Source organism: Abramis brama, assembly GCF_963993115.1.
Source record: "Abramis brama genome assembly, chromosome: 10".
NCBI lineage: Eukaryota > Metazoa > Chordata > Actinopteri > Cypriniformes > Leuciscidae > Abramis > Abramis brama.
This window is the reverse complement of record NC_139972.1, coordinates 41332162-41348077: the sequence shown is the minus strand read 5'-3', so window position 1 is coordinate 41348077 and position 15916 is coordinate 41332162. Positions and strand designations below refer to the sequence as shown.

Genomic DNA, 15916 nt, shown 5'->3' with positions numbered 1-15916 from the left:
AGAGTGCTCGAGAGAGACCAAGTGTGTCCGAGAGTCCGCACTCGACAGTGCGCGAGAGAGACCGAGTGTGTCCGAGAGTGCGCTCAACAGTGCTCGAGAGAGACCGAGTGTGTCCGAGAGTCCGCGCTCGACAGTTCGCGAGAGAGACCGAGTGTGTCCAAGAGTCCGCGCTCGACAGTGCACGAGAGAGACCGAGTGTGTCCGAGAGTCCGCGCTCGACAGTTCGCGAGAGAGACCGAGTGGGTCCGAGAGTCTGCGCTCAAGAGTGCTCGAGAGAGACCAAGTGTGTCCGAGAGTCCGCACTCGACAGTGTTCGAGAGAGACCGAGTGTGTCCGAGAGTCCGTGCTCGACAGTGCTCGAGAGAGACCGAGTGTGTCCGAGAGTCCGCGCTCGACAGTGCGCGAGAGAGACCGAGTGTGTCCGAGAGCGCGCGAGAGAGACCGAGTGTGTCCGAGAGCGTGCTCAACAGTGTGCGAGAGAGACCGAGTGTGTCCGAGAGCGTGCTCCGAGAGTGCGCTCAACAGTGCTCGAGAGAGACCGAGTGTGTCCGAGAGTCCGCGCTCGACAGTTCGCGAGAGAGACCGAGTGTGTCCAAGAGTCCGCGCTCGACAGTGCACGAGAGAGAACGAGTGTGTCCGAGAGTCCGCGCTCGACAGTTCGCGAGAGAGACCGAGTGTGTCCGAGAGTCCGCGCTCAAGAGTGCTCGAGAGAGACCAAGTGTGTCCGAGAGTCCGCACTCGACAGTGCTCGAGAGAGACCGAGTGTGTCCGAGAGTCCGCGCTTGACAGTGCGCGAGAGAGACCGAGTGTGTCCGAGAGTCCGCGCTCGACAGTTCGCGAGAGAGACCGAGTGGGTCCGAGAGTCTGCGCTCAACAGTGCTCGAGAGAGACCAAGTGTGTCCGAGAGTCCGCACTCGACAGTGTTCGAGAGAGACCGAGTGTGTCCGAGAGTCCGTGCTCGACAGTTCTCGAGAGAGACCGAGTGTGTCCGAGAGTCCGCGCTCGACAGTTCGCGAGAGAGACCGAGTGTGTCCGAGAGCACGCTCGACAGTGCTCGAGAGAGACCGAGTGTGTCCGAGAGTCCGCACTTGACAGTGCGCGAGAGAGACCGAGTGTGTCCGAGAGTCCGCGCTCGACAGTGCTCGAGAGAGACCGAGTGTGTCCGAGAGCACGCTCGACAGTGCTCGAGAGAGACCGAGTGTGTCCGAGAGTCTGTCCGAGATCGACAGTGCGCGAGAGAGACCGAGTGTGTCCGAGAGTCCGCACTCGACAGTGCTCGAGAGAGACCGAGTGTGTCCGAGAGTCCGCGCTTGACAGTGCGCGAGAGAGACCGAGTGTGTCCAAGAGTCCGCGCTCGACAGTGCACGAGAGAGACCGAGTGTGTCCGAGAGTCCGCGCTCAACAGTGCACGAGAGAGACCGAGTGTGTCCGAGAGTCCGCGCTCGACAGTGCGCGAGAGAGACCGAGTGCGTCCAAGAGTCCGCGCTCGACAGTGCACGAGAGAGACCGAGTGCGTCCAAGAGTCCACGCTCGACAGTGCTCGAGAGAGACCGAGTGTGTCCAAGAGTCCGCGCTCAACAGTGCGAGAGAGAGACCGAGTGTGTCCAAGAGTCCGCGCTCGACAGTGCTCGAGAGACCGAGTGTGTCCAAGAGTCCGCGCTCGACAGTGCTCAAGAGAGACCGAGTGTGTCCAAGAGTCCGCGCTCGACAGTGCGCGAGAGAGACCGAGTGTGTCCGAGAGTCCGCGCTCAACAGTGCGCGAGAGAGACCGAGTGTGTCCAAGAGTCCGCGCTCGACAGTGCTCGAGAGAGAGACCAAGTGTGTCCGAGAGCGTGCTCGACAGTGCGCGAGAGAGACCGAGTGTGTCCGAGAGTCTGCGCTCGACAGTGCTCGAGAGAGACCGAGTGTGTCCAAGAGTCCGCGCTCGACAGTGCTCGAGAGAGACCGAGTGTGTCCGAGAGTCCGCGCTCAACAGTGCACGAGAGAGACCGAGTGTGTCCGAGCGTCTGCGCTCAACAGTGCTCGAGAGAGACCAAGTGTGTCCAAGAGTCCGCGAGTGACAGTGCGAGAGAGAGACCGAGTGTGTCCGAGAGTCCGCGCTCGACAGTGCGCAAGAGAGACCGAGTGCGTCCAAGAGTCCGCGCTCGACAGTGCACGAGAGAGACCGAGTGTGTCCAAGAGTCCACGCTCGACAGTGCTCGAGAGAGACCGAGTGTGTCCAAGAGTCCGCGCTCAACAGTGCGCAAGAGAGACCGAGTGTGTCCAAGAGTCCGCGCTCGACAGTGCTCGAGAAAGACCGAGTGTGTCCGAGAGTCCGCGCTCAACAGTGCGCGAGAGAGACCGAGTGTGTCCGAGAGTCCGCGCTCAGTGCGCGAGAGAGACCGAGTGTGTCCGAGAGTCCGCGAGTGACAGTGCTCGAGAGAGACCGAGTGTGTCCATGAGTCCGCGCTCGACAGTGCTCGAGAGAGACCGAGTGTGTCCAAGAGTCCGCGCTCGACAGTGCTCAAGAGAGACCGAGTGTGTCCAAGAGTCCGCGCTCGACAGTGCGCGAGAGAGACCGAGTGTCCGAGAGTCCGCGCTCAACAGTGCACGAGAGAGACCGAGTGTGTCCAAGAGTCCGCGCTCAACAGTGCGCAAGAGAGACCGAGTGTGTCCAAGAGTCCGCGCTCAACAGTGCTCGAGAGAGACCGAGTGTGTCCGAGAGTCCGCGCTCGACAGTGCGCGAGAGAGACCGAGTGTGTCCGAGAGTCCGCGCTCAGTGCGCGAGAGAGACCGAGTGTGTCCAAGAGTCCGCGAGTGACAGTGCGAGAGAGAGACCGAGTGTGTCCGAGAGCGCGCTCGACAGTGCACGAGAGAGACCGAGTGTGTCCGAGAGTCCGCGCTCGACAGTGCTCGAGAGGGACCGAGTGTGTCCGAGAGTCCGCGCTCGACAGTGCACGAGAGAGACCGAGTGTGTCCGAGAGTCCGCGCTCCATAGTTCGCGAGAGAGACCAAGTGGGTCCGAGAGTCTGCGCTCAAGAGTGCTCGAGAGAGACCAAGTGTGTCCGAGAGTCCGCACTCGACAGTGCGCGAGAGAGACCGAGTGTGTCCAAGAGTCCGCGCTCGACAGTGCTCAAGAGAGACCGAGTGTGTCCAAGAGTCCGCGCTCGACAGTGCGCGAGAGAGACCGAGTGTGTCCAAGAGTCCGCGCTCGACAGTGCTCGAGAGAGACCAAGTGTGTCCGAGAGCGTGCTCGACAGTGCGCGAGAGAGACCGAGTGTGTCCGAGAGTCCGCGCTCGACAGTGCTCGAGAGAGACCGAGTGTGTCCAAGAGTCGGCGCTCGACAGTGCTCGAGAGAGACCGAGTGTGTCCAAGAGTCCGCGCTCGACAGTGCGCAAGAGAGACCGAGTGTGTCCGAGAGTCCGCGCTCGACAGTGCGCGAGAGAGAGACCAAGTGTGTCCGAGAGTCCGCGCTCGACAGTGCGCAAAAGAGACCGAGTGTGTCCGATCATTAGTAAATTGGTACATAGTAATATATAATTACTATATAAGACGCATGGAAGTTCGATAAATGGACAACAATATAAATAAAACCAACAATTAAATTCTTACCACTGAATTAGCAGACTGTGATTTGAATCAGATAGACAGAAGATGAAAACACTTACTTGTCGGACCCAAGTACCACTACAAGGGGAATATTTTTTCCACAATTTGCAGCACTGAATTTTTCATTCTTTACTCTAAATGACTTGACTTTACAAAACTTTACAATATGCTCGGAAAGAATGAGCTGCAAAATACCTTACACACCATACCAGGTGGTCAATCCACTGTATTTGTTTTTATTGTTTTTATTTTATTTTACATTGTATTTATATTTTATATACATTGTATTTATAATTAATATCAGGATAGACAAGAGATAGTATCTTCTGTTATAATTATTATTATTGCTTTTATTATTACCTATTATCAGACTGTGCAAGACTTGTTTTTTGTGTGCATGTGCTTGTCAAATAACGTCAAACATTTTGTTAAAGATTATAACATCTTTAACAAAAAAATAAAACAAAAAGTTTGTGAGTGTGTGTATCGGTGAGTGAGAGTTTGTGAGTGTGTGCGTGTGTGCGTCTGTGAGTGAGAGTTTGTGAGTGAGAGTTTGTGAGTGTGTGTGTCTGTGAGTGAGAGTTTGTGAGTGTGTGAGTTTGTGAGTGTGAGCATCTGTGAGTGAGAGTTTGTGAGTGTGTGCGTCTGTGAGTGAGAGTTTGTGAGTGTGTGAGTTTGTGAGTGTGTGAGTTTGTGAGTGAGAGTTTGTGAGTGTGTGAGTTTGTGAGTGTGTGCGTCTGTGAGTGAGAGTTTGTGAGTGTGTGAGTTTGTGAGTGTGTGTATCGGTGAGTGAGAGTTTGTGAGTGTGTGCGTCTGTGCGTGAGAGTTTGTGAGTGAGAGTTTGTGAGTGAGAGTTTGTGAGTGTGTGTGTCTGTGAGTGAGAGTTTGTGAGTGTGTGCGTCTGTGAGTGAGTTTGTGAGTGTGTGAGTTTGTGAGTGAGAGTTTGTGAGTGTGTGTGTCTGTGAGTGAGAGTTTGTGAGTGTGTGAGTTTGTGAGTGTGTGCTTCTGTGAGTGAGAGTTTGTGAGTGTGTGAGTTTGTGAGTGTGTGCTTCTGTGAGTGAGAGTTTGTGAGTGTGTACGTCTGTGAGTGAAAGTTTGTGAGTGTGTGCGTCTGTGAGTGAAAGTTTGTGAGTGTGTGCATCTGTGAGTGAGAGTTTGTGAGTGTGTGTGTCTGTGAGTGAGAGTTTGTGAGTGTGTGAGTTTGTGAGTGTGTGCGTCTGTGAGTGAGAGTTTGTGAGTGAGAGTTTGTGAGTGTGTGTGTCTGTGAGTGAGAGTTTGTGAGTGTGTGTCTGTGAGTGAGAGTTTGTGAGTGTGAGTTTCTGAGTGTGAGCGTCTGTGAGTGAGAGTTTGTGAGAGTTTGTGAGTGTGTGAGTTTGTGAGTGTGTGCGTTTGTGAGTGTGTGCGTCTGTGAGTGAGAGTTTGTGAGTGTGTGCGTCTGTGAGTGAGAGTTTGAGAGTGTGTGCGTCTGTGAGTGTGTGCGTCTGTGAGTGAGAGTTTGTGTGCGTCTGTGAGTGAGAGTTTGTGAGTGTGTGCGTCTGTGAGTGAGAGTTTGAGAGTGTGTGCGTCTGTGAGTGTGTGCGTCTGTGAGTGAGAGTTTGTGAGTGTGTGCGTCTGTGAGTGAGAGTTTGTGAGTGTGTGCGTCTGTGAGTGAGAGGTTGTGAGTGAGAGTTTGTGAGTGTGTGCGTCTGTGAGTGAGAGTTTGTGAGTGTGTGCGTCTGTGAGTGAGATTTTGTGAGTGTGTGCGTCTGTGAGTGAGAGTTTGTGAGAGTTTGTGAGCGTGTGTGTCTGTGAGAGATTTTGTGAGTGTGTGAGTTTGTGAGTGTGTGCGTCTGTGAGTGTGTGAGTTTGTGAGTGTGTGCGTCTGTGAGTGAGAGTTTGTGAGTGTGTGCGTCTGTGAGTGAGAGTTTGTGAGTGTGTGCGTCTGTGAGTGAGAGTTTGAGAGTGTGTGCGTCTGTGAGTGAGAGTTTGAGAGTGTGTGCGTCTGTGAGTGAGAGTTTGTGAGTGTGTGCGTCTGTGAGTGAGAGTTTGTGAGTGTGTGCGTCTGTGAGTGAGAGTTTGTGAGTGTGTGCGTCTGTGAGTGAGAGTTTGTGAGTGTGTGCGTCTGTGAGTGAGATTTTGTGAGTGTGTGCGTCTGTGAGTGAGATTTTGTGAGTGTGTGCGTCTGTGAGTGAGATTTTGTGAGTGTGTGCGTCTGTGAGTGAGATTTTGTGAGTGTGTGCGTCTGTGAGTGAGATTTTGTGAGTGTGTGCGTCTGTGAGTGAGAGTTTGAGAGTGTGTGCGTCTGTGAGTGAGAGTTTGTGAGTGTGTGCGTCTGTGAGTGAGATTTTGTGAGTGTGTGCGTCTGTGAGTGAGAGTTTGAGAGTGTGTGCGTCTGTGAGTGAGAGTTTGTGAGTGTGTGCGTCTGTGAGTGAGATTTTGTGAGTGTGTGCGTCTGTGAGTGAGAGTTTGTGAGTGTGTGCGTCTGTGAGTGAGAGTTTGTGAGTGTGTGCGTCTGTGAGTGAGATTTTGTGAGTGTGTGTGTCTGTGAGTGTAGTGTAGAGAACAAGTTCTGACGTTCAAGTTTTCTGATTTGTATTTTTCTTAATTTTTTATAAATTATTTATTGTTCTGACAGTTCAGGTCCCTTTACACAAAATATACATCTTTTTGTGCACTTTATTTTAAAAAAGCCTATATATTTGGCAGATGTAAAGCATGTGTATGTTTTTTGTGTTTTTTTATTACTTTAACAGCTCAGGAATGTTCAAGGAGCAACCTGTTTGTGCACTTTGCACTGTGAATTTGCACTGTCAGTTCTGTTTTTGAATAAAGGGTTGGAAATTAATGTTGTTGTTTTTTTTGTATCCGGTTCATCGATTAATCAAAAAAATAATCAACAGATTAATCGATTATTAAAATAATCGTTAGTTGCAGCCCTAGTTGCATATGGCCGCCATGTTGGATTTCCGATCTAGCGAGTTTGTGCAGACGCCAGTGCAGAGAGCCGGAGAAACCAGAGAATGATCTTTAATAGTTGTTTAAAGAAAATGATACATCACTTAAAATAATACTAAAACACACTTTACTGAACATGAAGAGTAAATTGACTCGGACTCGTGGTGCTTAACCAAATTTATCAAATATTATGCAAATCAGCTACAAGAAGTTTCTTTCTTGTAGCTTGAAATATCATGAAACAAAGGTAATAAAGACTCACTGTCATCCAGATCACAACTGGAGGGATCTGGCACAGGCGGCCGCTCAGGATCGACAGGATCTGCATGCTGTGTTTCCTTCATCTTGGATGGACCTGGCACACACAGATCTTCACAGACCTGTCCTGGCAGGCACATCATCGTCTCATGATCCACAGGATTTGTGTCCGGCGTTTGCTCCATCTCGGCAGGACCTGGCATAAAGAAGAATGTGTTTTTATCTCAAAATATCTTAAAGAACAGTTGAGTATTGCAATAAGGGAGATATAATCATCACGCATCTTAAAATGGTGTGATTTTCAGCAGTTTTGAAAGGATGACAACAAAGCTTGTCTCGTATTTATTGAAAATGTCCAACAAGCAGGGACTGATCAATGCACGGGCAGTGTTTTTTCCAACCTGGGGTTCACGACCCCCACTTGGGGTTGCTAAAGATTTACAAGGGGTTTCCAAGCTCACTCTTGTTTGAGAGTGTTACCAGTTTGATGATAAACCATGATGCAATTAGTGTTACAGTTTAATATTTGAATCATCATTAAAACTGTATTTGAATGCAAGGATTTGAAAAACTCACAGCAAATACTGTCCAGTATTAAGCAAAGTAAGCAACAGTCTCACATAGCACGCAGCGTAGGTTTCGTTTTGTTTTTTAAAAGAATTACGCAAATGGGAGGTTTTACAACCATTACAACCGAGTGCTGAGGGAAATTCTGTGAATGTTTCTCTGAAGGGAACTGACTGCCTTGAGAAAAGTTTTGATGGCATGTTCTCTTCATCTTCCCTCTGGGTAACGTGTAGTGTTTATAAGCGCAGCGCTGCTTTGTTTACAGAGGTTGCCAGGGAAACAGATTTATTTCTGCAGTTGCATAAGCGCCACCTACTGAGTTTAGTTTAGTTTATTTCCACAATTTCACACATTGCATTTGTTGCTACATGTTGGGAGTAGCATATTACAAAAGTGACAAGTTACAAAATATAATACTTTTTCAGCAGCCAAGGACTACTACTATAGTACACACCACGGTTCGAAGTAACCTACCCAACAACTGATCTATTGTGAAAAAATGGACTCCCAAGAAGCAATAGCTTATAAATAGGGGTCCATCCCACCACCAGCACCACCCCACCCACCTGGCAAGGATTATGTGAGCGGTCCAACTTCAGATGCCAGGACAACCATTCTTTAAATTGTGGGTATTTAGAATACAGTTACCTTAAGCAGACACAAATTGACAGTCACGATACCTTTGTACCTCAATTTGAAATGATCCTTGTACCAAGAGAAAGGGGTTTAACTCTCAGCCGCAAATCCCTCGGGTTTATATCTCTCCAGTAGTTGTTGCTTTAGTTTCTTTTTAAATATAGATAATGAAGCAGATTGTTTTAAATTAGTATCCAGCTCATTCCATAATTGTGGACCACTGTAACATGCACTAAACCTAGCACTTGTTAAAGGGATAGTTCACCCAAAAATGAAAATTCTGTCATCATTTACTCACCCTCAAGTTGTTCCAAACCTGTATGAGTTTCTTTGTTCTGCTGAACACAAAGGAAGATATTTGGAAGAATGTTTGTGACCAAACAGATCTCGGTCCCCATTGACTACCATAGTATATTTTTTTCTTACTATGGAAGTCAATGGGGACCGAGATCTGTTGATTACAAACATTCTTCCAAATATCTTCCTTTGTGTTCAGCACTGTTTAAAAAGTTTATGAATTTATCTATATGTCTTCCAAGAAATGTTATTTGAATAGCTCTACCATCTATGTTTAAGTTAATGTCACAATCACTGTACTTATGACTACTTGATCGAAAAACAATATAAAAGGTTTTACTAATGTTTAGCGATAGTTTGTTACATTTAAACCAGGTATCTATTTCTGTTGGTCTGTCATTTAAGAGTTTTTCAAGATGATTCAATTATTTGTGGGACAGATTTGTGTCATCAGCAAAGAGTATTTTATGAACATCACAGGAACAATGTACAAAATCGTTAATATAAACAATGAACAAAAGAGGCCCCAGAATAGATCCCTGGGGAACCCCAAATACTATATTTTCCAATCCGGAGTCAATACCATTTAAGGTCACATATTGCCGTCTTCCATAAACATAGTCACTGAACCACTGGAGAGCCACACCCCTGACCCCGTAGTGCGACAGTTTTCCAAGTAAAATTTGAAAATCAATCGTGTCGAATGCTTTTGAAAGGTCGAGAAAGACCCCAATACCGGCTTCTTTTATTTCAAAAGCGTCATTTATTTTCTCTACAAGATCTAAAATGGCCATACTTGTGCTGCTATTCTTCCTAAAGCCATATTGTGAAGATTCTAGTATGTTATTTTTATTTAAGTAATCTACAAGTCGTGAATAGACCACCCTTTCTAATACTTTAGACAACGTTGGTAGAATTGATATGGGCCTATAGTTTTGAAAATCACTTTTGTCCCCAGATTTGTATACTGGTATTATCTTTGCCACCTTAGTTTGTTTAGGAACTATGCCATGCTGTAATGATAAATTAACTATATAGGCGAATGGCTCAGCTATTTCATTCACTATGGCTTTGAGGATCATACTACAGATTCCATCAGCACCAGCTGTGTAAGAGCATTTAATTTTATTAATAATGTTAGTAACTTCCATTTTACAGGTAGGTCTAAAGTAGCAAGAACTGGGATAATTATTCATCAAGAATGTTTTATAATTAGCACCCCCTGGTGGACCAAATTGTTGAGAAATTGTTTCTTTCCAACAGAGGCAAAATATCTATTAAACAAATCTGGTAGTGAATCTTGTATTGTAGAATTATTCGATTGGGTTGACAGACAGTGGATTTACACTTACATTCTAGAATTATTAATTGAGCTGATAAAAATCTTATAATCAATTTGACTCATCCTGTTTCTTAAGAATGGTTTAAAGGCTGGCATATTAGGTTTAGCATTTTATAAAACATACTTCAATTGAACATGTAGTAGCTAGTAAAACATTATGTAAGTAACACCTGGCTGTTGTTAATGCTATTATTTTATTGTTTGTGCCGTTGTTGCATCTATTAAAAACTTTACTGATTTTGTAATCCCTGTCAGTAAACGAAATGCGTGTCTGTGAGTGTGTTGGTGTTAAGGATTTTGAATGTTAAAATAGGGGTCTCCTGGAAAAAAGTTTGGGAAGCAGCACAGGGGTCAGACAAGCTGCGGCAAGACCTGTCAGAACCACTATGTGCCAAAGTCCAATACCTAACTCGCCAAAGGCGCAGATAATGGCTTCAAAACCAGTTTTACCCAATAATAGGGAAGATATTCAGCAAACACTCCTAGTGTAGCAGGGTAGCAGAGACAGGATTGAGCACAAAATCATACATAAACCTCTAAAAAACTACGCAATAATGAGTGTGTGATGTGAACGAGTGTGAACTCTGTGACTGAAATGAGCACAGCGTGATCGCAAATCAATCGCGCGACCTTATGCGTCTCAGAAATCAGAGCGTTGTCAATAACAGCCTATCAAATAAAATACTCGAAAATACTACATACTGCACCTTTCCTGAATCTATCAACTATAAGCTACTGAATCACACACATTCACACAACTTGATGTGTCTATTTAAATGTTTTAAACCTTGTATTATACAGTATGATAGTATATGTTTGATGTCGCAGTCTCTCCCAGAGCTGGCAAACGTTACGGCCTATTCGTTATAATTTTTAACATGTTGTATTATTGTTTTAAGTGGAAGATATTTTAATATATTTTGTTATAATTGACCCTTCGCTAAGCCCCGCCCTCCTTAGTTACTGTTGCTACACCTGTCAAGCTTTTGCGCCTGGCACGTCTATTACAGTATGTATGCACTGGTTTCAGACATTCCTAAGGAGATAATTAGTCATTTTTAGCGGACAGGTGAAAATTTGAGAGAGCAAGACTGCAGTATGCATTCGAGGGCTATATCCACGACATAATATGCAAACGATTAGAGAATAATTCATCAAAATTGAAGCTAAAGTCTATAACGTTAGGTCTCAGCGCAAGCAGCAGCGCCTCATACGCTGACCATTCAAATGGGAAACACACAAATTGAGGAACAGCTGTTCATGCACAGTGAAATGTGAAATGTGAAAATATTCTAATATTTATAAATCAAACAGCTTATCCATAAGTATCGTGGAATAAACACAAGACATTAGCCTGACCACTTTGCAATGATAACATTCTCCCGCTTATATTTGTAGTGCGCCAGGCTAACGTTACTGCTCACACGTCGTGGGTCACATTAGTGACTACTGTTATGAACTGATTAAGTTTGCATACCAAACTTTCCCTTGGAGATCTCCGGCAAGCCCCCTGATGTTCCCTCCTTTTACTTTTACTAGAACTAACACCGGGAGAGTCGCGATCGGATTGGGGTAACGTTACTAGTTTGGCCGTCGATTAACAAAATGCTGAAATATATTTTTAAGTACCGTTAAGTTATGTCAGTGAGCCTCCGTCTTGCCTTTAATCACACTGCTTGATCCACGAGCTGGACAATAACTTTATTCTAGAGCTGCTATAAAGCCAAAACACTTTACTTTAAATTTCCTGTTATCAATGTAAAGCTGCTTTGGAACAATCTACATTGTTAAAAGCGCTATATAAATGAAGATGACGCCCGGCATTTCTCCCCTTGGGTTTTAGGTTTCGGGAAGGGAACAAAATCCACCACCCCGTCCAAACTTTTAGGATACCGGGTATCAGATTTGCACAATCCATACGCACAACGCTTCGGCATGTTTCCCTCTCGCTCGAAAGCTTGCCAGACCTCCCGCACCTAGTTACGGTTGCTAAGCCACGATTGGCCTGTGGCGGTTTTCGGGCGTGGCTTAGCGAAGGGTCAATTATAATAAAAATGTTATCATGTTTTAATTTAAAAAAATGTTTTACAAATTATACAAGGCATATTTGTTAAAACTATGACAGGAACCCTTTAGACACATCCATGCCCAGGGCACAACCATGTCATAATCCGTTCCTACACTACATAAACACTATATATGAAAATAAGTGTCTAACAATGAAGATAAATCTCTCTCATGCTATTTGTATATTATTAGGAGTATTATTTTTCTTAGTTTTTTGTTATGTCACACCATAAGACACATTTACAGTACAGTTCAGTAAAAATGTCTTTTAAAAAAACAGAAAGAATTGACGAAGTTAGTGATGCTTGTAGCAAATTAGCTCTATATGAAATATTAATAATCAATAATAACTGGTTATAATTGATTATGAATATTTGGATTAGTTAATATAATTAATTTACTGTCGTAAATTAATATTACAATCAATGAACCTATTTGTCCCATGAACACTCAAGATCAATTGTTTATTAACTCTAAGAAATGTACATTTCCGGGGCATGGGAAATGTCTTTCTTAATTTACAATACTACTAAGAGCAGTAACCAAAATCTAAATGATTAGTGACTCCAGTTATGAGCTTGAGACACACTACATGCTTCTCAAATATCAGACTTATGTGTGTTTAATTTTTATTTTTTTAGCGCAATTTTCCCCCGGAAATTGCGCTTGTTAACTCATGATTTCTGTTCTGTGCGTCTGTGCGCACCAATCTTGCACTTCTATCTACTCCTCAACCAGACCACCTAGAGACTTCGGGTTTTCGGCATTATGTTAAGGAAGGTCTAATCTCGGGAACGCACAAAAAAAATCCAGGAAAAGATTTACTATCTCTTAGTGTTGTGATCCCATGAGGTGAGAAAATTGCACTAAAACACTCACCGAGTTTTATTACTTGTTTTACTGCATATTTACTGCAGGAGTAGAGTAATAACTGTATACTCACCATCTGTCGGCTCGGACTCGAGCGCATCTGTGCCGGCTGGCGGCTCTACACCGGATGTGCCTGGATGAACCTGTGATTCCTGCTCAGCCACAAGAGGACACACTTTGGTTTTGAGGGTTTGGATGGAACGTTTCCCAGCCTTCAATCCTCTCCTGAAGATGTTCGTCCCTTTTGCCTTTTTTTCTGCAAACAACAAATATTGATTAGAAACATCTGTTTTATTAGCACAGATTACAGCTCAATGATTCACTAGTTCATGTTCCAAGAACACTAGAGTAATTGGCTAGTTGCATATGATGATACATCACTTAAAATAATACTAAAACACACTTTACTGAACATGAAGAGTAAATTGACTCGGACTCGTGGTGCATAACCAAATTGATCAAATATTATGCAAATCAGCTACAAGAAGTTTCATCTCGGAAGGACCTGAAGATTTTTATCTCAAAATATCTTAAAGAACAGTTGAGTATTGCAATAAGGGAGATATAATCATCACTCATCTTAAAATGGTGTGATTTTCAGCAGTTTTGAAAGGATGACAACAAAGCGTGTCTCGTATTTATTGAAAATGTTCTTAGTTTTTTGTTATGTCACACCATAAGACGCATTTACAGTACAGTTCAGTAAAAATGTTTTGTTTTTTTAAATGACCAAGTTAGTGATGTTTCTCAAATATCAGACTTCACTACATTAATATGGTTTTTTTTGTGTGTTTAATTTTTTATTTTATTTTTTACTGCATATTTGAGGAGCCAACAGAAGTAAAAGGAAAAATGAAGACTAACACCAGAAACATCAGGCTGAAATGGTAGTAATAACTAACTAATCTAAAAAATGTTGAAGGACAGCATCATTTTGTCTATTTAACTGAACATGACTTTAAAGTCTTGACTTGTATTATCTTAGAGCTATTTCCATATGGACATTTCTTTGTTGTGTCACAGTTTGAGTCACAGTTATTCCTGGCAGATTAGCTTTGAAATGATATGTATTGTGAAAACAGACTAGATCTATGGTTTTAATATGGTAAAACTGTATCCATGTTATTTTCTGTTCAAACCATGGTTCAACTATAGTTATATTGCAGTAAAACCCAAAGTAAAAGGAATCTAAGGTATTCATAACTATAGTAACTTAACCATACATTTTGAAACCATGGTTAAATTTGTAGTTACGGTTTTACTACAACAATCATAGATAAACCATAACGTTAATTGCTGTAGTAAAACCATGGTTCATGTTAGTTCAGGGTTTCTCAAACTCGGTCCTGGAGGGCCACTGTCCAACCATGATCAAACACACCTGAGCAAGCTAATCAATGTCTTCTGGATCACTAGAAACTCACAGCTAACGTTAGGTGTGTTTGATCAGGGTTGGAGCTGAACTGTGCAGGACAGTGGCCCCCCAGGACCGAGTTTGAGAAACCCTGTGTTAGTTAACTTACTATGGTTTTACTGCAAAAACTGTAGTTAACAGATAGTAAAAAGCGCACTGGATTAATTGTGTGTCAGTTGTGGTGTATATTAACTCAGTAGTTACCTTTTGTCTTGGCCTCCCAAGCGACTCTCGGGACAGGCGCGCTGCGTTCCGGCTTTCTCCTAATCAAAGCGCCACGGTGCCACTCGAACACAACAGCGCCACCGTCCGGCCGAGCGTCCTCGGACATGCTCTCCAGCTCCAGTGGGAAGTTTGCAGACATGATATCAAATCGACACTGATCTCTGGCTGTTTTTAAAGCTGTAGACTGCGTTTGTAACACTTTCCTCCGTTAGTCTGATAATCGCTGCTGGCCTGCACAATAGCTTGTTTACATATGACGTCACGTCAGTGCGTTGCCATGGCGCTAAAGTCAGATAGAGAAGATGATCAGTGGTCACTCTCCCTGGAAGCCGCTGGTTTCCGCCACTGAATAATAAATAAATAATAATAATTGCGACTTTTTATCTCACAATTCTGACTTTTTTTCTCACAATTGCGCTATATTACGGAAGCACTGAAACGCAACGTAAAAAAAAAAATAGTAAAAAAAATCTAGTATTTCGAGATTAAAGTCGAAATATTTTGAGAATAAAGTCGAAATATTGTGAATTAAAGTCGAAATATTGTGAGATTAAAGTCGAAACATTTTGAGATTAAAGTCGAAATATTTCGAGATTAAAGTCGAAATATTTCGAGAATAAAGTCGAAATATTTCCAGAATAAATTCGAAATATTTCCAGAATAAAGTCGAAACCATAGCATAGACTGTAAAAAAAAAATAGGTCGAAACATTACATTCATAACGACGCGCGTCCACTGGCGCAGAGGGCGCCCAGATAGCAATTACATTTGGGCCACATGTGGGTATTATCTGGCACATATGGCCCGAGATGTGACATGGCTGAACAGATATGGGCCAAATTGTAGCCATATTTGTTTTGCCATAACTTTAAAATCTGCGGGAAATGCTCTCTTGGTTCACAACTGATTTTGAGGTATATGGCCCAGATAACAACGAACACATGAGGACCATATGTGGTTGAGCTATGGCACACAGTGAGAAACACCGATTTGTGGTAAACATTTGGCTTATACGTGGAAAAACACAGGATTCCTGAAATCAAGTGCGGCAAACATCCGCCGTTCCACACCTCAGGTTGCTCTGCATCTTCCCTCCTATTGGTGGAGAGAGACTACGGCGCGAGTTTGACTGCGACGCGGGCAGCTGACGCCATTTACTCTGCTTCCCTCACGACTGTGTACATTCAGGTAAGTGATGTTTTGGCATTTTAAAGTCATATAATTGAAATATGCAGCATCATGTGTCAATATTGCATGTTATTATGCGTTTAGTTATTCGTTTCATCGAGGAAGGGGTTGAACTAGCTAATATTTTCCTCAGTTTACTGCTATAACTTACAATAAAGTTTAATGTAACTTAACTGTTAACTTAGGCTATAGCAGTTCGCTGGTTTGCCGTTTTAAATTAAGATGTTTTTGTTTATAAATCAACAGCACACTGTCGTACACATATAAAATAGTATAGTTTGTCATACAGTAGCCTATTTGTGAATTAAGGCGACGCGGTCCAATGTCGGTGTTACTGTTTATCAAAAAACCTAAATCCTAATTTGTGTTCACAATCATTCAACTAATCATAATATATAAATGCCAAGAATAAACACATTAATGCGTGTGCATTATTGTATGTATCTTTTTATTTAACTCTGAAATGATATTCAACCAAGACTTTTTCTCATGACTTTTCCCTCTTTAAAATTAAAGTTGTAACGTTAGG

At 43.8% G+C, this 15916-nt stretch overlaps 1 protein-coding gene across 2 annotated transcripts in view; it reads right to left on the bottom strand.

Moving 5' to 3' along the window:
• Positions 1–14364, bottom strand: part of LOC311091078 (uncharacterized protein) — a 51418-nt gene extending 37054 nt beyond the window's left edge. For both annotated transcript variants that reach the window (XM_084126817.1, XM_084126818.1), the window contains exons 1-2: positions 14179–14364; positions 12634–12816 (exon numbers count right to left, since the gene is read on the bottom strand). In XM_084126817.1, coding sequence (XP_083982943.1) covers positions 12634–12816; positions 14179–14338 — 343 coding nt within the window. In that variant the 5' untranslated portion in view covers positions 14339–14364. The remainder of the gene's footprint in view (positions 1–12633; positions 12817–14178) is intronic.
• Between the last annotated feature and the right edge of the window lie 1552 nt (positions 14365–15916).